General features: G+C 37.8%; 1 protein-coding gene across 1 annotated transcript in view; it reads right to left on the bottom strand.

Moving 5' to 3' along the window:
- Positions 1-25,103, bottom strand: part of cpped1 (calcineurin-like phosphoesterase domain containing 1) — a 38,686-nt gene that overhangs the window by 6,678 nt on the left and 6,905 nt on the right. Inside the window, exon 3 of the mRNA XM_067429879.1 lies at positions 13,147-13,569. Within this exon, the coding sequence (XP_067285980.1) occupies positions 13,147-13,569 (423 nt within the window). The remainder of the gene's footprint in view (positions 1-13,146; positions 13,570-25,103) is intronic.

A 25,103-nucleotide genomic window follows, 5' to 3' on the forward strand; every position in this document is an offset into this window, starting at 1 on the left:
TCAATTCCTTCATATTTATAAGAAGATGTCCATCTAAAGATGAGCAAAACAAGATGTCATCCTAATGTGAATTCTGGGATTCTACACAATGCCAACAAGCAGTACTATGAACACAGAATATGGCAGCACTCTTCTGTACTGTTTCCACAGTATACTCTCTCTGAATTGTGTCCACTGCTCTCAGCGGCTTATTTCCATTTCATGAATTGCTTTTTATTTCATTTCTTAAAGACAGATTTGAGAAAATCCCATTTATCTGCCTGTTAATTAATGGGCTCATTACTGCAAGAATAGTAGTATCTAGGGATCAACATGTCTTTTGGCTGAGAGAGGTGAAATTTGCTGAGAATGTGAGAGAATTGTATACTAAAAATAAACATTCACATAAAATAAGCCAGAGATAAGGAAGTATGACGCCGTTCTGTGTTCAGTTCTCTGGAGACACACTAAACGCGCTTCTAGAGTCTCTATTCCCAGTCACAGAAGTAACGGATCTGCCAGATATGGATGATATGTAAATCCTCGGTCTCGTCTATTCAAACTACTCAGACTGCATTAACGGTTTAGTTTGAAGGTTGTGTGCGTGTGTGTTTCTGCCTGTTTGTGTGTGCTGTCATTAGGCCACTGGGATACATTATTCACAAAACTCTGCCAGAAATAATTTGCATGACAGAAGGAAGTACAAAATGATTTTATGCAGGGAGAACATTGCTTATGCCGGTCATATATCGCAGCCATTTATCACTGTAGATCCTTTAAATGAGGGACCGAGTTTTGTGTGTAGTGTAATTATGATTTAATCCAAATATCCATGAAAGGCGACTGGCATAGTGCTTGGCAATTTCAATCATGCTGATTCCTGTACACAGCAGAGCTGTTTCTCATCGGGGAAAACATATTTAAAAAGGATACATACATTACATGTTTGTCACTTGTAAAGAGTTATAAGCTTCAAGGACCTAAATGAAAAATAAATCGATTAAAGTGTATTTTAAATACATTTAGTTTATGTTAAGTTTATGTTAAGTTAAGTACAATACAAATACATTTAAATATGTGCTTAAAGAGTTAGTTCATGCAAAAATTAAAAATCTGTCATTAATTAACATAACCTCATATCGTTCCAATCCCATAAGACCTTCAGTCATCTTTGGAACACAAACTTAGATTTTTTTTATGAAATCCGAGAGGTTTCTGAACTACCCATAGGGAGCAACGTTACTGCGTCAATGTCAACTTTCAAGGTCCAGAAAGGTAGTAAAGACATTGTTAAAATAGTCCATGTGCCTTACAGTGGTTCAACCTTAATTTTATGAAGTGACGAGTACTTTTTGTTTGCAAAAAACAAACAAAAATAACAACTTTATTCAACAATCTCTTCTCTTCCCTGTAACTCTCTTACGCTATTCACATTGTTGGGCTATTCACAAAGTACAGCGCATTCTAGTTCTACAGCAAAATACCAGCTCACTATTAGCCGAGCACGATCCCACGATCACATGCATGCGTTGTGGTGCTTGCGAGAATTGCGTATAGAAGACTGGCACTGAGGAGAAGAGATTGTTGAATAAAATCATTATTAACTATTAGTTGCTTCATAACATTAAGGTTGAACCGCTGTAGTCACATGACTATTTTAACGATGTCTTTACTACCTTTCTGAATCTTCTAATTTTCAGTAACATTGCAGTCTATGGATGTGTGTGTCTTATTTGTGTCTCATGGGTTTGGAACGACATGAGGGTGAGTAAATGACAGCATTTTCATTTTCGTGTGAACTAACCCTTTAATATAAATACCCTGGAATTGTACTTTTGGTATACTAAATTGGTATAGTTAAAGATTGCTAAATTGTAACAACTAATTGTATACTTAAAGGTGGGGTAAGTGTTATTTCAAAACCGTTTTAGAAAAAGGACTCGGGCCGAGTGGAATAACAAACTTGTAGCCAATCAGCAGGTAAGAGGTGTGTCTACTAATGATGGTGAGAAGAGCGCTCGCTCTCGCTCAGTGCACGTCATTATTCAAAACACACGAGTCACACATGACGGACATTAGCCGAGAACTAGCCTAATATATGCTGGCTTTTGCTTCACTATGCTTGTGTGTCATGTTCGCTTGTTAGTCCATTTGCGATCGTATAGTGTCTCACTTCAGCGATGATAAAGACCCGTTCATTTCCACACCGTATGGAGCATCTAAATCTCCTCACTGTGTGCTTCAAGCATCAGCTCACAAAATGTGTCCGACAAGTAAGATACTATACTCTTAATAATCAGAGGTGGACAAAGTACACAACTTCATTATTTGAGTAAAAGTAACAATACTACTGGTCAAATATTACTCCGTTACGAGTGAAAGTTGTAAAAAACAATTTTTACTTAAGTAAAAGTACAGAAGTATTTGTTTTCAAAAGTACTTAAGTATCAAAAGTACATTTCTTTTTTTATGTCAGCACATCATTTTATTGTTGTTGTATGAATGTGAACTATGCCATCATGGTTTAAGCCAGTCAGTGATGCTCCATCCGAAATACTAGCATACGACTAACTTAAACTACTTTAAATAATTGTATAAAAGTTACAAAGCTGCTGTCACTTTAAGACCAAATGCACGGATCCAATACACTGATACACATCTGATATTCTCAAACTGCTTACCTTCACTTAAGACATAATCAACTTTGTTTATGTGAATTCTCGACAAAATGAGCATTTTGACATCCTTCTTCTTATATTATGCTATTAACTATAAATCAGTGTTTAATAAATGCTGTAAAATCATTGAACTTCACGAGACTCTACAAGAGTGATTCCTGAAAGGCTTTCTGCAAAAACCCAAACACCTTTTAAAGAAGAATGAAATCATCCCCTGACTTTCAAAGCTGCTACAGAAACGACTTTCGACCTTGATAGAATTGTAGTGGAGTAAAAAGTACGATATTTGTCTTTCAGATGTAGTAAAGTAAAATTCATATGTTTCCAGAAAATATAATACTCAAGTAAAGTACAGATACTCAAAAAGTGTACTTAAGTACAGTACTCAAGTAAATGTACTTAGTTACTGTCCACCTCTGCTCTTAATATATGTTTGTTTCCTCTTTTCATTATCTTTATAACCCATCTGTTCATAATTGTAATATATCGTTAGCTGGACTGTCGTGCTTGTGTTCTATAGAGTTGTTCATGAGAACAGTTTGTGTTTTTGTGATCGCTATAACTCTAATCTGGTCATAATAGTAATATGTTCGTTAGTTGGACTGTTGTGCTCCTGTACTATCGAGTTGTTCATAAGAACGGTTTGTGTTTTTGTGATGGAAGGGGTGACTTTTTCATTGAATATTCAACCTGGATTAGTTACACACAGATTCTGCCATAGTGGTTGCCTGGGTTTATATATGTGTGGGGCGGCGCTATCAAAATAGGGGCGAGACCCTTTTGGGGGTAGTTGCATGTTTGTTTTGGTGATTTGAAATATCAACAATGGTTACCAGATAGCACTTACCCCACCTTTAAAGCAGCACTAGGTAACTTTTCAACCTTCATAATATATGTTTTAAGACTCGACTGATAAATCGACTTACAATAGGTTGAATGACACGTCTGCCATAGCCTGATGGGGTCTGTATCGTTTTAATCGTACTTTTAAACTTCGGGTTTCGGGTAGTAACCCGAGAACAAAAAGAACTACAAAATTGGACTGCTTTACGGCATATACGTCACTTCCACCACCACCCCTCACTTCCTTAAATTCGGACGTGCGAGCCCAACTTTGTGCGTCGGATAATATAGCCATGTCCGAAGCAGCACAGACAAATAAGAAAGAAAAGGTTTTGTTGGAGGAAAGCAATAAGAGGAAACGAAAAAGTGATGGGATTAAAGGCAGGACGAGGATCAACATTGGACCAGCGTTTGCTCGTCGGCGTGAGCTGAAGGAGGCGTGCCCGACCGATGCTGTCCTGCTTGTTACGGTGATTACCTACCACTCAAACATTGAACTGAAGTATCATATAGATTCTGTAAAACGGTAACCAATAGACTACTATAATGACGCTGGCTTGTAAACGTGAGCATTGTGATTATTTGGCGTTTGAAAAAAATAAAACCCATGAAATTATATTCATATGACATGCTGAAACATGCCACTGACTGTAACGTTACCTGGGATGAAGACATTTCACACGCGACGCCAGAAGAACTCTGAACTCCTCTTGCAGTGTTCAGGGGAACTGTTAGTGCTGCACCAACCCGCGGCGCCACTTTTATGAAGTTATTTGGCCCGCACCGCACCACTGTGTTTATTTTTACAACCCGCCCTGCACCTGCAACCATTAAATAGACATACGGGGTCCGCGGGTTATGAGACGACCCATGCATCACTAGTTCAGGGCTATCAGGGTTGTCTTGTCAACAAATGCACGCACGATGGCATCCCCTGTTGTAGGATGACAGATCTTACGACAGTAGTTGAGGACATTATTTTTTCCAAACTATAAGGGGACCCCGAGAGCAAAAGTAGCCAAGTGCTGCTTTAACACACTTTAGTTGCCCAGAAGTAGTGGTTAGGTCCAACTAAAGACAAACTTAAAGGGATTGTTTACCTAAAAATTTAAATTTGATGTTTATCTGGTTACATCCAAGATATAACATTTTACTCATACTCTAAAATTTTACCATTGACATGCATTATATGACTGACACACTCCAACGGTTGAGTTAAAAATCTTCATTTGTGTTCTGCTGAACAAACAAAGACACCTATATATTGGATGCCCTGGGGGTCAGCAAATAAACACCAAATACAATTTTTTGAGTGGCATATCCCTTTAAGTATATTTGATTTTGAAGTATACCTTAGACACACTTTAATCAGTCTAATATCATAATTTTTTCAAGCGATATGTCAGTAAATTTGTTAATGAATTTGTTCTATACTTTGTGTGAAATAAGTGTATTTTAAATACATTTTGGTATAGGTGTTTTCCAATAGAGTATTTGTTATTTTAGCGCAATCAATCGATATTGGATATTTAAAGGGGCCATGACATGGATTTTTTAATATGTTCCTTGAGGTTCACATATAATGTTAATTAAGTTAGTTTTTTTGCACAAAAAAAACAAACAAAGCAAATATACATGCAGAAAAATTATTATTTTCAACCCTCATTCTGACCCTCTATTATGAAATAATTTATTTATGGTTTATGATGCAGCTCCTGTCAGATCCAATACAGTTGGCTGCTTAATCTTTCAACAAGTTTCTTTGCAAACTCTATTACACTGTGCCTTGTTTACAAAACAAAATGCTCCGAAAAAACATACAATCCTCCGACATGATCCAGGACACCATTATAATAAAAGATCCACTTGTTTCCAATGCAGGGATCCCTTTTAAGTCTGTAAAGAGACGCAAATGTATTACAAATGTGCTTGCCCATCACAGATCCCGCAATATTTTTGTAGCTTGATAATAATATAATAAATGCTTTGTTTATAATGAGGACATTTTAAGCTATGAGACATGCATGCTGTTTTAACGGAACAAAGACTTATATGTCAAAAGATCAAGCCAAATTTGATTTATCATGTCATGAATCATGATGATGATCCCTTTAATGAGGTTCATTTCATAAAATTTTGCATGTAGCTTACCTTTGCCATCACCTAATAGCCATGTAGTCTTAAAAATACAAATAATTTAGAAACACTTAAAATAAATCCTTAGCAAATTAATATAGATTTTTTCATACTGTATGCCATTAAAATGTTGAGATGCTTAAATTTACGGCAGTAAAATGGTGTAAAACTTTTGATTTTAGTTTTTATATACATTATTTTGACAAAATAATAAAGAACTTTAATATGGGCATTTATCTGTTATCAGCCATAACATGACATAATTATCGCAGTTTCTTAAAATAATATTTTATAGAGTTTTTAATCAGAGGTTTTAAGGGAAAAACATTACAATTTACAAAAAAAGAAGGAAAAAAAAGAAAATATTCAAGACAGAAACTGAGTGTAACAAAATGCAACAATTAAATTATGTTTCTAAAATGTACCATAAACCAAATTAGACATTGGATTTGAAGTAAATGTGCAAAGAGATAATATCCAAATGGATATTGTCAAATGGGTCTAGTTATAGTATTTTTCTAAGCCTTTGAAGCACTCCTTATAATGATGCAAGACTTTAAGATAAAAACACAAAAACACAGCCAAGCCTTTCCTGAAGGCTATCTGATAACAATGGGTACTCCATCACACTGTAACCTCCACAAAACAGACTATTCTTCTTTGTCTCCCTAAAACAACAATCTTGCCAGCTTACCTACAACTCTCAGCTGATGACAAGCGTTCTGTTGCGTTTGCTGAATGAGAGCCTTAAGACAGCTAAAATGGCAGAGGAAACACTTGGCTTATCACTGCTAATTAACACACTACAAGATAGCACCACTGGCAGTGTGAGAAACGTTGAATGGTAATTTAAAATGAAATGGTTTGCATTATAATAGGGGCCTCAAAAACACAAGTTGCCTTTTAAGATAGCACAAGCTTTCTTTCTGCTTGTGTGTTTAGTGAAGTTGTCAAGAGAGCTATTTTAGATTCAATCAAGGGTGTTTACAAAGCGCATAAACATACTGTGAAAACCTCACTTAATACTGGCTCAATTAGTACTCAGATTATAGCCTTAATGGTGGGGTAAGTACGGTGGCCCAGTAGTGCAAAACACAACGAAATTTAAAACGCATACATAAGTTCACAAGACAACGAAAGACACAACACGCACAACTTTGAGGCGGATGGGCTACAACAGCAGACTGAGAAGACCCCACTGGGCAAATATGAAAAAGAGGCTACAATTTTCACAAGCTCACCAAAATTGGACAGTTGAAGACTGGAAAAATGTTGCCTGGTCTGATGAGTTTTAATTTCTGTTGAGACATTCAGATGGTAGAGTCAGAATTTGGCGTAAACAGAATGAGAACATGGATCCATCATGCCTTGTTACCACTGTGCAGGCTGGTGGTGGTGTAATGGTGTGGGAGATGTTTTCTTGGCACACTTTAGGCCCCTTAGTGCCAATTGGGCATTGTTTAAATGCCACGGCCTACCTGAGCATTGTTTCTGACCATTTCCATCCCTTTATGACCACCATGAACCCATCCTCTGATGGCTACTTCCAGCAGGATAATACACCATGTCACAAAGCTTGAATAATTTCAAATTGGTTTCTTGAACATGACAGAGTTCACTGTACTAAAATGGCCCCCACAGTCACCAGATCTCAACCCAATAGAGCATCTTTGGGATGTGGTGGAACGGGAGCTTCGTACCCTGGATGTGCATCCCACAAATCTCCATCAACTGCAAGATGCTATCCTATCAATATGGGCCAACATTTCTAAAGAAAGCTTTCAGCACCTTGTTACATCAATGCCATGTAAAATTAAGGCAGTTCTGAAGGCAAAAGGGGGTCAAACACAATATTAGTGTGGTGTTCCTAATAATCCTTTAGGTGAGTGTATATGCTAGCTTTTGCTTGAATATGCTCGTGTGTCATGTTTGCTTGTTTGTCCATTTGCAATCGTATCATCGTTCACTTCAGCTATGATAGAGACCCATTTATTTTCACATCAAATAAACCACTGTCTGTTCCAAGCGTCAAAGTGTATCCAAAAAGTAAGATAATAAACTCCTTATATACGTTTTGTTTGTTTCCTTTGGTTCCTCATTTAGTGATCGATATAACCCTCTGATCTTGTCATAATTGTAATATATTCGTTAGTTGGACGGTCATACTTATGCTATTGAGTTCATGAGAACTGTGTGTTTTTGGGCATGTAAGGGATGGCTTTTTTACTGAACATTTAACCTGGACTACCATAGTAAAACACATAGCCTTGTCCAGCTGAGATAGCAGATTCTGCCATAGGCACTGCCTCGGTTGTGTACGTATGTGTGGGGTGGAGCTATCAAAATATAGGCGAGATCCTTTTGGGGTAGGGGTGAGTTTGTTTTGGTGATTTTAAATGTCAACATTGGTTACTAGAGATTGCTTACCCCAACTTTAAGAAAGATGCCATTAGAATTGACCTATTGTAGTAGTTTTACACAAAAAAATAGTTGTTTAAAACATCCAAATAAACATATCATGCTCTGAATTATGTTAGAAAACTAACATGTTTGTCAGAGAAAATCTCAGATTGCAACCGATTCTAAGGTAGGATTCTAAATTCTAATGTTGGGCCCAATTCTCCTCTTATCAGATTTTCCAGTGGTGAGGTGTGATGTATCTTAAGAGTGATTAAATCTCCTCGGAAGCACGTTGGAGCCGCGAAGATACGAAACGATACTCAATCAGGAGGAAGACTGAAGCATAAAACGGCAAAATGTCATCGTTTTTCTTTTTCCCCCTTCAAATTTTCTTTAAAAAGCAGCACAAACACTATTATCGCCATTTCTTCTTGCCCATCATCCACCATGTGTGTTTAGTCTAAAGTCACATTGGTTTGACCACAAGGTATTTTGCAAGATTGTTTCCATTGTTCACAGTCATGAATCTGACTGGTTGTTTGTGAATGGAATCTGTTAGTGTATGGTGTGTTTTTCGTCACATCGCAGCAGTCCACACACTATAGGAACATTATGTTTGTGGTCTCTTACATCTTGACAATCTGATAAGATTTTAAAAAATCTTTTAGTGTGGACCAACCTTAAGGTAGCAAAGGAACAATTGTGGGGAATACTGTTGGGGCTTTCGGCAGAAGTCTACACTAACAATTTATCGGACTAGAATCTAACCATCCAGACTCTAAACTCATGTCCCAGGATCTACAGAAAACAAGTTCAGTTCAGTGTGTACCAACAAAATATGATTTATTATTAACACAAAACTTACCGCAAAGCACAGAGCACCTGACAGGCAGACATTAAAGGGCATTAGAGTTGATAAGTATCCTACTACTATGTCAGTACAGCAGTGGAATATAGGTCTGTAAACAGCTCAGGATATCAGGAACTGTGTATTATATGTATTCATTACAAATGCCACCCACTGTACAAACCTCAAAGCTAACAGACATCTGGAGTGATCAGCATGTTTTCCCCCAAGGCAGATGTCTCAAAAAAGGATCATATTCTCACAGCCTTGCTGCCTTTTAGAAAATGTGGTTTAAATCATACAAATATAATTTGCAGCATATTAAATCTACGAGTTCTAGGAGCCTAGGAAAATGAGTTTGTGGGCAGTGGCTGTGTTTTCCTCTGACAGTGATCTCTGATATCCAAGATGACTGGCTTATTTTTTTCAAACATGAATCATTTTTGTGCCAAATTTTTTGATCATTGAGAAATAGAATTGCAAATAGAAATATTAAAAGTGGCGTTTAGAAGGAAGCTGTGGAGTGGATATGTTAGTCCTCTGATCAAACCCCTCTCTGTCACCCACTGCAGTGCCTGACTTATTTACATTACACACTACTCCATTTCCATGAACACACAGCATGTATAAATGAGAGATGAAAGTTCAAATCTAATATTAAAGATGTCACATTTTTCATGACCGGAGAGATTGAATCTCCCTGTTTTGCCCGTTTTTTAAAATAGATTTTCAATATCAATGCACCATGATGCATCTCTTTGACTATACAAAGATCAATATATATTGTTTCCTTTGAACACTAACCTTTGAAACAAAAGGAAGATCTGTATTTTTTCCAACATGGCTAACATGAACCACAACCCAGTGGATTTACGTCTTACTTTTCCTAGATAAAATAACCTGACACATTTAGAGGAGCATATCATTTGATAGCTATAACAACAACACTGCCATTTCTCTTTCTTGAAGCCGCATGATAACATCCTTGAGTAGGAATTTAGAAATTTGAACAGCAATTAGATTCAATGCTTTCAGGCTAAAATATTGAGTCGCTTGTTAATAGTGAAAATCTTTATTTAAGGAAATGGACTGCAAACCCCAAAATTGCTCATTAGATATCAACATGAGAATAGAGTATTGAGTAATGTACGCTGTGTATGTCAACACAGCTGTTAAATAAAACAACATCCACTCTGATCCAACCTTCTCTAAGTTCTAAAATCAATAATTAACCTATGCACAATTTGCCTCTTATAGAGTCCACTCTCATAATAGAATCCCAAAATGTATATGGAAAACTTGCATACTTCTTGTCTGTAAAGCTTTTATTACGCATCCTGTAAAAGCACTCCAGGGCACTCACAGCATAATTAAAGAGCCACAAGCAAGACAAAGGCATTATTCCAGCATGTGGCCATAAATGCGCCACTTTACTACAACATTCTTGCACCAATAGTTTTGTAGTTTTGTACACCCTGATTTTTATTTACCAAAAAAGAATTTTGGCCTTACATTTAAAAAATGTTAAGTAATATAAAATAATATATTAAATTCTATTAAATTAGTTGATCAGATTAGCCTGGATGCCAGCCGAACTCAGCCCCACCCACAACATTTAAGCTCTGGCAGTTCGTTCTGGACTTGATCCATAGAGGAGTAATTATGCCCGAACAGAAACAGTTCGGACCAATGAAATCACCAGGGCGGGCTTTAGATGATAATGGGCAAATGATAAACAGTAACATAATCATCCCGTCATCAAATGTGCTTGGGTTGAATTTGTTCTATACCTAAATGGAGAACTTGTTCGTATATGCATTAGCCTTCACTATTTCCCTCAGAAATAGTGAGTTTTTACAACAAAACCTGTAAAATTTATTTTTGGCAAGGTTGCCTGCTAAAATTCGCATTCCTGGGTCTATACGTCACATAATTGAGGTCACTTCACTTCAACACGCGGACATGTAAAACAACCCTTGGAAAGAGCAGACGTGGCAACACAGTGCTGTTGAGTTCTGTTGACATTGGACAACTAATGTTATGCGTTGTTTCGTTGCTCTGATTGGTTGTAGGTCTATTCAATTAAGGTCTTTCCTGGTTCGGTTGAAATACGCCCCATAATTATAGCCTAATGGAGCAGTATCAGAGTCATATTCTGACTAGAATTGAGTATGACGATGTCAGGCTATTATCAGATATTACAAACGAGAAAACAGAAACCTACAATATTAACCTTTGTGTTAAAAAAAACTTACATTTTCTGGGGTTTTATGGAATCAGTTAAAGATTTGTTTTTAAAATGAAAAACAATTATACTGAATAAAAGCAATGAAAACTGTGCATGCTTTTTGTTATTGTTTTTTGTTTGAAAAATAAGTTCACACTCAAAAAAAAATAACTGAATGATATTTTTCTATCCATAGGCCTATATTGTTGTGGAAAAAGTCTTTGCCTCTTTGCAAGTCATGGAGTTCCAGATTCTTAGACTTTATTGGTGGAGACAACAAAGGCAAGACCCCTGCAGAACATCTAACCTTCTCATTCAAAACTTCTTTGTATAAGAAAAGGTTTGTATAAGGCTGTATAAGAAAAATTCTTATACAGCCTTACCACTTGTTTAAAACTTCGCTCGACCAATAAGCGTTCATTGGCTTATCTTTCATTTTTTATTAACCCATCATCCTTCATCCAGTTTAATTAATTCCTTATCTTCTTTGGCTTCTTTTTAATAGTTGTGTGCCAGCTGGTTGGTATTACGGAGGTCTAAAAGGATGGTTTCATTAATTTCATTGTGCAGGCTAAAGCGGGCGAAGCACACACAGTTTCATCTCATGTAAATCTTGATCACCTATAGAGAAGTATCGCATCCTTCATATGTCCGAAGAGTCTTGTTTTATCGTATTTATAAAAGACATGCATTTACAGATATGCTGTACCGATTCTTTCCGAAAATAGCTGAACTCTTGAATGCGTCCAGTGGACGGAGATAAAGAATCTCAAGCACACACACACTCCCTGGATAACTTTCGATTAGTTTGTGTTTTTGACAATTATATGCACTTGCGCAGCGCTTGCCGACAAAACACAGACATTTGATGCAGTTTCACTCACCACCTGCGGTTTCGGACAAACAAACTCATTTGCAGAACTTGTTGCTCTCCTCGAAAAAGAAAAAAAACAACATCGACGGTTTCCTTAACGCTGGGTTATTTGGGAAGCTAAACAAGGTTATCTTTCCCTCACAACCAGAAACACACTTCTTTAGTGACATTGTTGATTTTGTGGTCTAAAAACAAAATGAAAACCCTGCCGACGGCTCGAACGAAGCTCATCGTTGACGCTCTTGCTCTCGCTCTGGTTGATGTGCGCATGCACATATCGGGAGAGGCACATAAATACTCATACGTATTTCTCAAACTTTGTCATGTTTAGCATGATAATCCAACTCTTAAACAGTGTCAACAAAGCAGAATGCCTGAATTAGCATTTAAGATACATTTACAACTGATAAAAATGTGATTAATCACGAGTTAACCCAAGACAATCATGTAATTAATCGCGATTAAATACAGGTATTTTAATCAATTGACAGCACTAGTGATTTTATTTTATTTTTTTTCAACATTCAAGCTTGAAAACTTTTTCTGGTAGACCCCAAAACTTTGTAAAAATGGCATAATAAGTCCTCTTTAATATAGCATTTATATATTACGATTTTATATATTACCTTGCTGTTCAATTCTTGAACAAATCAATTGATTATTGCCTTTTTAATAAATGAAACCATTTGCGTCTTGCTGAATTGGCTTGCATTACCCACTTACTGAAAAGCAGATTTTTATGTCTGACTTGAAATGTGCTGAGAACCTAAAACCGTTATTTATGCCTTTTTAAAGCAATGCAAAAAATACTAATATGGAAATCAATATAATAACTGGTGTTCTTATGGCAACAAGAAGAAACAGTTTTAGTGTTTTGGTGCAATAAACTGTAAAATGAAGTCAGTTTAAATCTGTTTATTAATTAATAACCTGAAAAACTATTAAATGTATAATTAAAAATAAATGTAATAAAATATATGTTGGGACAAAATATTTTGGCTACTATTTAGCCTATTTTTGGGAACAGGGTAAACAAAATCTTGTAAGAAACACTGTGACATCCTTAGAAAGAAAAAAACTCCTTGCTACTTTATGAAATGAGGTATGAACACTGGCAACATATCTTGTTTGATGTGTAAGGCTCAAGTGCTTTTTTCCTCACCTGCCTGTTTGAATCTGTGGATCAAGCGCTCTCTGATACCCCTCTGCAGGTTGAAGTAGTCATCCTCTTCGTCGGGCGTACGGAGGTAGAGCGGAATGTGCTGGAAGACAAGCACGTGACGGGAGGGGGTCTGGACAGCTCTCTGCAGCTGGCTCTCCAGCCAGACCTCGTGGGCCTCCATTAACTCAGGGCAGCCTGATGAGTCGAAGAAGAACTGAGAGTTCAACACTAAACACAACACCCCTCCCACCCAAAAACTGAAGTAATCATCGCCCCAGTCACGGCAGAACTGCTCCACAGTGTCCGGAGTGGGTGTGTTGCCAAGGTCGTGGTTGCCGCTGACGAAAACTAGAGGAATGTCAAGGTCAGTGCCTCTCAGTGCTTCTTTGAGGTCCTTAACCTGTTCTTCTCTGAATGCATTTCCTGAAAAATGAAAAGAGATTTTTCTTGTTTGAAAAGCCTTATTTAAGAAAGTCAACATGACATGGCACACGCAATCCATTTTGAGGATATTCAGGATTTATTTTAGTATTTTTTTGGAATACTGTGCGCTGATTATCTGTGCAACACAGGACCAAAAAAGACTACAAATTACAAAAAACTACAATTAAATCCTCAGGAGGCATATTCAGCACAGCAGCAATGAACACAGCAGGAACAGTCGGTTTTCAGTGGAAAATGAGATACAGCGCCAGACATGAGGCATGTGATAGTATATAAATATTATCTTCAATGGCTCCTTCCATCTTCAAAAGAATACTGAAGCAGGCAATATGTGGAGGATTCAGAATGAAGTTTCTGTTTCTTGCAGAAGATAGGGAAGCATCCAGTCTAAGCACATTTCTCTAAAGTAAAGGCAGACTGTCAAGCATTGAGTTTTGAAGCTCGTTAATAACAGCCTTAGGTTACCTCTAATATGACAAGTAGGGCATCTTGCTAATTGCCTGCTGTGAATTTGAAACTCAATGAGTAGCGGAGCTGAAATTAAAGTTGGCATTAGTGACTGCAGTTTTATGAATGCTAGACAAGAAAAACTAAACCAACAGACCATGATTTTAGTCTACTGAACACCTCACTAAAATGTGTTATAGAAATACAATTTTAGAAATAATATTTTTGTTATAAAAAGAATTGTCGCACAGATATTTTCCATAAGACTATGGCTAATATTTTTCATGATAACAAAGTAGTCCATACAACTCTGTGTAATGTCTATTTTTTACAGGTTTCAAATTACATAAAGATGACAAAAATTATTTATTTAAAAGTTAATTATAATAAATGGATCACTTAACAATAAATTACATCATTTTCATTCCTGATTGAATTACTTCCTCAAAGAGTAATAATAAAACAAAAGTTTAAAAAAGGTCAGCGATAAAGCAACTTCTTTTTTTCTGTTCTCAGTGTGAATAGGTTAATTACTAATCTAACTTTGTGATCAATGCCATTTCCTAATATCTAAACCTGAGCCTCATTTCGACTTTCTCTCTGAATTTCGTAACATTCAAACTCAACAGGTCCCCCCTTTCTCCCAGCTGTGCCAAATCCCACAGAAACCTATTAAAATCTTTCCCAAAAGAGATCTCTATCAGCTAAACATACAGTGAAGAGAGGGCTCTTTCAGAGCTGATTTCCCTCTGGTCAGCCCATTGATGTGCAGCTGCTCCTCAGAGAACTTCCCTTTTATCCGCTTTCAGCAGCAATTAAAAGCCTAACATATGTGGAAGGAGAAACAGAAGGAAGAGAAATTATCCGCCTCACCTTTTGAAACGTCCCCTAACACAGCACATACAAGGCTACAGGCACAAGGCAAACGTTTTTATAGTCCTCATAAGGAAAGCATCAGGTTCAGTGCACTTGAAATCTAATCACCTCCCTCGATGATCTCTCCTACTGCTAGCCAGGAGAAGTCCTTGAACCGGAAAGCTCACAAGGATTCTGTGCTGATATCCTGGAGCGGCCCTTCAATTACCGTGTGGAACTTTGCTTGTCCAACATGCTGCCACTGACTGTTCATTATGACTGGCAGAACACAGGTGGTAGAATGGCTGAAATAGAATCAGATTTGGTCACCAATGAGGCTTGAAGAGATCACAGCACGTGTTTAATGAAGGAAATATTGACTGGCAGGGCTGTTCAAACCTAAGATTGCCAATACAATAACACAACGGTGATGCAAAGGGACAGTTCACCAAAAGATTACAATTTTACTCACCCTCAACCCATTACAAACATGTATGATTTTCTTTCTTTCCATAAACCACAAAAAAGAGATGTTAAGCAGAATGTTCATGCTTCTCTTTTCCATATAATGTAAGTGAATGTCAAAAATAGAGAACATTAATTTATTATTCTATGGAAATTAAAATAAATACAATTATGCACATTTTAAAATTAAATACCGTATTTTCCGGGCTATAAGTCACACTTTTTTTCATAGGTTGTTTGGTCCTGCGATTTATAGTCAGGTGTAACCAATTTAATTCATACTGACCGACAAGAATAAAAAACGAGCTACGTCTACAGCCGCAAGAGGGCACTCTATGCTTCTCCTTTAGCCTTACCCTGAAGAAAACAACTGAAAACTGAAAGAAAAAAAACTGTTAACTGAAATGTTAACTTAAAGACAACAACTAAGAAAGACTGAACACAAACAAAATGCCTGTCCACATGAGAACGCAAAACTACGCTATGATTGGCTGCCTAATTTCCACATGGGATCTGCCATGACCAATCGAGACGTATCGCTAGCGTTCGCCTTAGCCAACTCTTTCACCACTAAAGGAGTGAGCTGGAAAATTAACTTTTCCAGAACCCCATGGGAAGGAGGACCAAAACATCATGGCCAAAAAAAAAACTCAGCAAAGATTGTTCTTGCTGAGGATCAGCACCACTCCAATCAGTAGATACAGCCCAGTGTAGTCAGCTTGTTATCAAATAACTATCTATATGCCAACTATAATGAATTGGTTAAAAAAAACTTTGCGTTACTACGATGCACATTCAAACATTTCACTCTTCTCTATATGTAGCAATGCATCACAATAACCGGGCATCGTAAAAGTTGATCATTCTTTACAGTTGTGGATAAAGGCATATTTTGTCCACATCACAATACAATACATGTCCTTATTAGGAAAAAAATATGTTATTTTAACAGCATAAGATCTTGTTATAATGACAAAATTGCTATTTTATTACGAGCGCTATTATGAGAAAAGATGTTGTTAAAATGACATAACATTTCATTATTACGCCATAATCGAACTGAAAAAAATTATATGTAGGCCCTATGTGGCAGCAATGAGTCACCGTACCAGGTGACCCGTAAATGCGGAAAAAGTTTCCATTGCAGTTTTGCGAAAATTTCCTTTTTTGAAATAGCCTGAAAAAACACATCATGTGAGCATAACAACTTTTTTGCGATATATGCAAGTTTTTGTGAAATTAACGCATTTCCGTTGGGCGAATTTTCTATTCACAATTTCAGTTTGCACAATTTGAAGGGTAATGGAAACGTGGCTACTGATGTCAATTATGACATGGCATACACACTACCGGTCAAAGGTTTGGGTTCGGGCAAATTTTTACTTTTATTTAGCAAGGATGGATTAAATCAGCGTGGTCCTACCAGACTCTTGAATTTAATACAGAGTCTGGCCACTTTCCATTGACAAGTGGTAATTTCCTTGAATCGATTGGATCTGCCTCAGATCCACTCTGGATCTGCCATAACCAATCGCTAACGTTTGGTCGAGACGTATCGCTAGCGTTCGCCTTAGCCAACTCTTTCACCACTACAGGAGTGAGCTGGAAAATTAAAGCTTCCCAGAACCCCATGGGAAGGAGGGCCACAACATCATGGCCAAAAACAAAACTCAGCAAAGATTGTTCTTGCTGAGGATCAGCATCACTCCAATCAGCAGATACAGCCCAGTGTAGTCAGCTTGTTATCAAGGCCTGATTCCTGCTTATCATAGAATCTGGCTGCTCTTCCTGGCTGATACGAAGAGTTCATTAAATAACTGTTTGGTCATTAAACTTGTGAAACTCATTCTGCGCTGTATCAGTAAAGGGCGGAGACAAGCTAGCATTAAATTGATCAACAGTGATATTTATAATGTAAAAAAAAAATCAAATTCAAACAAATACTGTTTACTTTCTATATATCAAAGAATGCTTAGTCAGAAAATATTTAGTCACATAACCTTTTTTCAATATTGATAACAATAAAAAAAAAAAAATGGAAAACCGGTTTGGAATGACATGAGGGTGAGCAAATTATTTTGAGATGAAATTTCACAAATATACCATTGTCATATTTCACCATTGAAAAATATCGTGGAATTGTATCTACAAGCTCTGCAAGTACCTCAATCAAAAACACAGAAAGCTTTCCAGTACTTAAAACTGTCCAAATGCAAGGATGAATGCTTCAGGTCCATGAAAGAAAGAAAAAAACGATAAGGAAGATACAGCAACGACTCTATTCCCAGAAGAAGTTCAGGATGGCCCCCAAAGATACAGATATTCTTTTACAGGTGCACTATTGATAGCCTCCTGTCAGATAGTACTGTCTGTCTATTGTGTGAGTTGCACCACACAGGACCGGTGTTGACCGACCACTGCCCAACATGCAGGATAACTACACCATGCGGAGCGAAACTAAGGGCAACAAAATCATTACGGATCACTGCCATCCAAACAGCAGCCTCTCCTCATTGCTGCAGTCAGAAAAAGCCTAGCAAAGCCTTAGGGTCAATACTGAGAGGTTCTGGAGCTCCTACACCCAAGCTATCCAGACACTTAATGAGGACTCTGCCAGGGGCCTGCAACACTAACAACACAGCAGCATTCACATATACACTTTACACACACAAACACACACACACAAACACACACACACAAACACACACACACACACACACACACACACACACACACACACACACACACACACACACACACACACACACACACACACACACACAAACACAAACACAAACACACACACACACACACACACACACACACACACACACTTATTTATTTTTTTGATTGTGCAGATGCAGAATATCATAAAATAACCAATTCTCATTTTCACACCCTCATAATTTGCACTTGCACTTTTGTTATTTATATATATATATATATATATATATATATATATATATATATATATATATATATATATATATTAGGGGTGTAACGATACGCGTATTCGTATTGAACCGTTCGGTACGAGGCTTTCGGTTCGGTACGCGGTACGCATTATGTACCGAACGGTTCTTGGACTAATTAATTAGATTTGGAAAATAAAAAAGTGTGTGAAATATAATAATATGCGTTCAACAAGGTAGCCCAATAACCAAAACGACATAACAGCCAATGCCCCTGACACCGCCGAAGTGAAAGAAAAAAAAAAACACCAAATATGTTTTAGGCTGCTCAGTCGGGTGCTCGCTTACTCAGGCTACGCGCTGAATGTGGCAAAATGGCAATTGCGTTTAACAAACCAAAAATAGAAGATCCTCCAATAACCAACAGGTCTGGTGTTTGGGTGAACTTTGGATTCTTGGTAAGCTTTGATGGTGTTGGCAAGAGTGATGGATTAAAAAACAACGGTATGTCGCATTTGCTGATGGTACAGCAGCGGGAATAATTCATGTCATGTCAATCAACTCATTTACGCCGACAACAAGACGATCTTGTTGTCTTTACGCCGACAACAAGACGATAAAAAGGAGAAACAGCCACAAATCCCACAAACTATCCCCGCAGCATTTAGACAGACATTTCCAACTTATTCAAATGGCAAAAGACATCACCGCGGCGAGTGGTCCATTTATAGCCGCGGATATGAGACCTAACGCCCGTTTCACACATACTCCGTCTGCAGTGCGTGTGCGGTGCGTATTTTTTCCCGTACCCATGGGATGACAGCTTTCAGACTGCACACGGATGCGGTCCGTCAGTCTGTTCCAGGTGTGTTGCGTCTGCAGCAGTGCACGGATCGTTTTCGTACCGAGTCTATTTTTTGCTGCGCTGCGTTGCTGCATTAAAGTGGTAGAACATTGTTCGCATTAAAATAAACATGTACTGACGCGAAAATCTAGTAATTTCACCACAGATGCATCTCATTTAAAATATACTCTTGTTTCAAAGTCAACACATGGCTTTTTTTCTCAAGTAAAGCAACAAAACGACACCATACCTGGCATTTAGGTTAAAAAAAATGTGCCATAATGGAGAGCACTCGTACTTTCTTGGAGGTGAAAAGCAAAGTTCTTTTTGACCTGCAGGATTTCTTTTAAAAGGGTGTAAAAACGAAAGAAAAGACGAGAGTCGGCTGTTTTTGAATAGACTATTGTAAGTTTCTAATTTAAAATGTTTGTGATTTAGGCTATAAACTATGTTTAAATGTTTTGCCACTTGTGTGAGCTAAATCTAAAGTATATAAATATGAATAAATGAATTTAATAAAATGATGTTTAAATGTAGGCTACGTAACCTGACTTCTATTAAAGAGTAAACAAAGAAAATTGGAATTCTGACGAGGCATGTTCAGTAAAAACTTTTGGATTTTAAATAAAAAATAATGAATAAATGCTGTGTTTGTGGTGTGCAACAGCGGATCAGTTGCGGACTGCAAACGCAGCGTAAAGCACTACAGGGTGTGGGGCTCCTGCACACGCAACGCACATGCTAATGTAAAGAGCTAATGTCTTATTCCTGTAACTACATAGAAGATGGGTAAAATCATACAACAACAAAAAATCATACTTTGTTAGTTTTAATAAAAAAAAATAAAAAAAGGTAATTTCTGCCATTTTTTTCTTTTTGCTGTATCTAAAACATACCGAACCGTACCGAACCGAACCGTGACACCAGTGTATCGTATCGAACCGAACCGTGAATTTTGTGAACCGTTACACCCCTAATATATATATATATATATATATATATATATATATATATATATACATATATATATACATATATATATACATATATACATATATATTTATATATACATACATACATGCAGAATTCACACCACACTATTCCGACATTTATTTGCTCCCTAACTACAGTTTTTGTTTGTTTTTAACATGGTACTGAGTGTATTCGGCAACCAGCCATGTGAATAACTTAAAAAAGACAAACTGTAGGTTATGCAATGTTTACAAGTGCTTCCAAAACAGCACCTACTGTTAACAACATTGTAGGCAAGAACATCTTTTCATCCAGCAGTGCAGCAGCTGGATGAGTAATAATTTATAAAATAATACTTCAGATGAGGAAAAGAAGGATATTTTGGGGTATAGAGTAAAGTGGTCATTTTAAAAATATTTGGAAGCCTGATTCCACCTCAGAGAAAAAAAGAAAAAAAAGGTGCCGTGATGAAGAGATAATCAGTGTAATTCACTTCACCGGTCATAATGTTATGCCTGATTGCTGTGTATATAGAACAGCTGTAAAATTACAGTACTAATATTTATTTAGCCCGTTTTAATAGCTTGTGGTCATGTGTTTTTGGGGTTTCAGATTTTACAACTGCACTAAGATTTTATTTCAATATATTGTGCAGCCATAGTACTAAGGAAAATACTTTTGAATCAAAAAGGGGGAAAACATGCTATACAAGTTGTGTCAAACATCTTTACAACTTTGTCTAGATATAAACCAACCTTCACTCAACACTGTCAGATCAGTCACACCCATGATTTTAATTTTGTCTGCTGGTGGGTATTTTTCTTTTCATTTACTGATGAGTCACTAACTGCAGGAGTGAGATAAATGAGCTGATGAGCTCTCGTGATGAGGGCTGAGGTAATCGCGACTACACTCGCGGCATACATTCACAACGCGAGTTCAGTCTGGCGCGTTTCAGTTCATGCCTTTGCAAGCTTAATTTTCATAGAAATTAATTTGAGAAGTTAAAAGGCTTACATTGCTCAGCATAGCCCCGTTTAAATGAGTGCCTGTAGCTGCGAGATGAGCTGTGAGTGTGATCTCCATCCCTCATGCGCGGGTTCAAAACATGCGGAAATGCCTCCCTCTGCTGGCTGTAGTCTTTAGCCTTTGGCCAAACATTCCTCCTATGATGCAAATATCGTCAATTTGCATCATAGGAGGAATTTTACCAGAAATAAAATGCATAAATCTCATCTCAGGAGGATAAGAGGGGGGAAAGCAAAATCATTTGAATATACTCCAGGGTTTCTACTGATACAAATCCATATGCTAATCGCTGAAGTAACCCTTTAACTTTACGTTAACCATGTCCACGTTAACATCAGAATGACTGCTGTGTTCATTATTACACCCAAGAACAGAACACCACAATCGAATTAGACGCTATTCTGCTCTGGCGTATCCACGAAGGCAGACTGTGATGATGACAGAGCTCGCTCAGGGCGGGTCTGAGGTGAAACGCTGCTGTCAGGAGGGGTGTATGACTGTGTGACGTCACACATCAAATGGCTTGATTTGAGACAGGGGGAAACATATAAGGAGATAAAAAAAAACACTGGATGGATTTTTATCATTATAGGATGGTTGTGTACAGGCACTGCCAACACACATTTCCATACAATCAGCTTGTAAAAGTGCATGTACCATTATATGACCCCTTTAAAAGAAAACAAGTCCCCTCCCTCTTGCAGTGACATCTATTATTATCTGGTGGCATGTTTACTGGCATGAGTGCAAGACAACCTGTCACTCAAATGAGATCACAACAGTAGCAAACCACAACGATCCAACAATCAATCAATTCCCTATGGACTAAATCAAGTCCCCCTACATTTTTTCTCATTTGAGAAGCCGTTTCCCTCCGATATACATCACAATAGTTAAGAAAAGACTATCGCAGCTTCTGTTTCATACCAACTTTAATTAAGACGGGGTGAGGAGAAAGTGGCATAGGTCTGGCGAAGCCCGTGTGGAGCAGAGATACGAGACAGGCTGCATGATGGACATGGCGTGTAATGCATATGGCATCGTCTGCCTGCTCTTCTGGCCTGACACTAATGGGTGTTGACGCTAGACCATTTAAAGGTCTTCAAACCTCATAAAGTTCCATGGATGTGCCTTTACAGGCAGCTTATCATAACCTGACCTATAAATTACATTCAGCAGGGAAGCCACAAACCTGGACTCGTATTAAATCAAGCAAATATGACACTTCAGAGTTCCCTCAGATTCTAAAAGGGGATAATCTGATAAGTCAGCCATTGAAAAACCAGTTACTGTCAACATTTGGGTGATTTAAATTCATGCTGTGAGAAACATTTACGACGGCTTCAAATGTACTGTCGCTTTGAGACTGGCACTCAAGCGCAAGACATTAGCGCAAACACCTGACACATGAAACCAAATGTATAAACACTCCCGTCACCTTCACAGGTGAGCTCCAGTCAGCACATTCATGTGTGTAGGATAACTGCCGCCTGTTTAGAAGTGATTTTTTTATTTCCCCATGTGCTTTGCAGTTTGAGCTGAGGCAATTAGATAAGTGTCAAGATTGCAGGTAGTCGGCTCATGCAGATGGTCCACAGCTCCATTTCATAACAGCCACCTCAAAGATTAGCGGAAGAATAATTTTTGAAGAATAAAGAACTTGAAAAAGAGACTCTGCACAAGAGACCCTGCCTCTTTAATCATAACTGTAAAATAAATGAACCTAAAAGTGCTTTTTGTCTAATAAATGTAAATCTTTTTGTTCAAGAAATGAACCGGTCCCATTTCTCATTTTACATGAGATCTATCTCAGAAATTTTAGTAGTTGACAGCAATACCTGTGAAATTGCATGATTTTTGTGACCGGAAATTAATATGCAACTCAACAAACTTCTTCTTATAATTAAAATGAATGATAAATTATAAAATAATCAATTAATAATTATTAACACAATAATTAAAATGAACAGATCAACTTTGAGGACAAAATGTTCACTTGCTGCCTAATATATCCCACCCACTAAGAGGTGCCGTGATAAAGAGATAATCCGTTTTATTCACCTGTCAGTGGTCATAATATTATGCCTGATCAGTGTATATCATCATACCACCACACTGCAAAAAAATGCTCTTCTTACTTAGTAATTTTGTTTTGTTTCTGGTCAAAATATTTAACAATTCTTAAATCAAGATGCATGTTCTATAAAGAAACTAAATACATTTTTCTTGTTTTATTAAAGGTGCCCTTGCCATAGTGAAATAATGAGAGTTCAGTACATGGACATCACATACTGTGAGTCTCAAACACTATTGCCTCCTCATTCATATGTAAATCTCGTGCATGAAAAACACCACAGAAAAATAAGTGCTTCTCAACATAAACCCAACCGTGACGCAAGCATTGGGGATCATTTATATGCAAGCCCCCAACATTTGCATCTCTCCAAACATGTTCATTGTCAGAAACGACAGTCATTTGTCAAGGCTATTCATTTAGTAAAAATAAAAATATTTATATTTTTTAGAACTTAAGTATGATGTTTTTGCATGCTTGTAATAAGAGTACATCACAGTCACTGCGTAGCCTACACTGTGACTAACGTTATATAAACATGCAATATCATTGACGAAAAAAGAAGAGTCTAAAATCACTGGATTTGGTTTTGTCTGAGGGAATGAAGAGTGTTCGGCATTTCAGTAATTAAATCCCCCAAAAAGAGCTTTTCTGTGAAAAGAACACGTATACTATCTGGAGTTTTACCTAAACATGTACAATCTTGCAACCATATGCACGCGAGCTCTCTCGCGCGCTGAAAACACCAATAAACAAGTCGGCTGCATTTTATCAATCTCCATTTGAGATGTTCTGCTTAAAGTGTCATTCAGTCGGTCTGTGTTCTGTCAGGACGGTCAGGACTCACCGCTTTACTGAACAACTGAACTGCTGTGTGCTGTGAGCTGCTGAAATAAGCCAATCAGAGCAGAGCTCTAATTTTAATATTAAAGGGGGGGTGAAACACTCAGTTTCAGTCAATCTCATGTCAATCTTGAGTACCTATAGAGTAGTATTGCATCCTTCATATCTCCGAAAAGTCTTTAGATTTATCATATTTATAAAAGAAATATGGGCTGTACCGAGTCTTTCCGGAAAAAACTGAGCGCCTGGAGGCCTATCGTGTGGGCGGAGCTAAAGAATGACGAGCGCGCACAAAGCGGTGACGTCCTCAAGCGTGGAGAAACCCAGCTCAGCTATCTCAGCTAATACAGAAATGATCAACAATCAAATCTGAGGCTGAAATAAATTGAACAGGAGAAACGACAACATCAGGATGTCCGTCTCTGTGGTATGTACTGTATTTAGGGGCCTTTGTGTGTCTTTACGCGCAGTTTAAGAGGACATGATTCGGTTTATGGACTATTGTATGTGACTAAACCTTAGCAGTAGCAAGCAAAACGGTTTTGCACGTCAGAGTCAGACTAGTGTTATACAGAACAGCAATGGAGTAACCGTTAGCGCATTTGAATGACGAAGCACGCGATCGTGTCCTTTACTGATGTTTACTCACGCGACGATAAGCAACAGCACAGACATTTGAAGCAGTTTAACTCACCGGCTGCTTCCAAAGCAGGACCGAACTTTATCGCTGGGACCGCTCTGTCAAAAACACACTTCTTTGGTATGATTTGGTGAAGTCCTGTGACAGCAGTGACCGTGGAAATCCACTTTGCGACGCGACTGAAGCGATGCCTTGAAGCTTCCCGTCATTTCTGCGTTCAAATCGGTTCAAATGCAGCGCTGCCTTCCCGGAATGCTGTGCTGAAGCGTTGAAGTCGCTTGAAGTCACCCATAGGAATAAAGTGGAGCGCGGTGCAACCATAGGGCGCGTCAGAAGTGTTCACGGATGACTGGATCTGCACCTGAGAGACTGTTTACAGCGTGCATTTCCTCTCTCTCCCTCTAGTCACGCGCGCGCGCACCCTACCGGGAG

This window comes from Pseudorasbora parva, chromosome 21 (genome assembly GCF_024679245.1).
Source record: "Pseudorasbora parva isolate DD20220531a chromosome 21, ASM2467924v1, whole genome shotgun sequence".
Classification (NCBI taxonomy): Eukaryota; Metazoa; Chordata; class Actinopteri; order Cypriniformes; family Gobionidae; genus Pseudorasbora; species Pseudorasbora parva.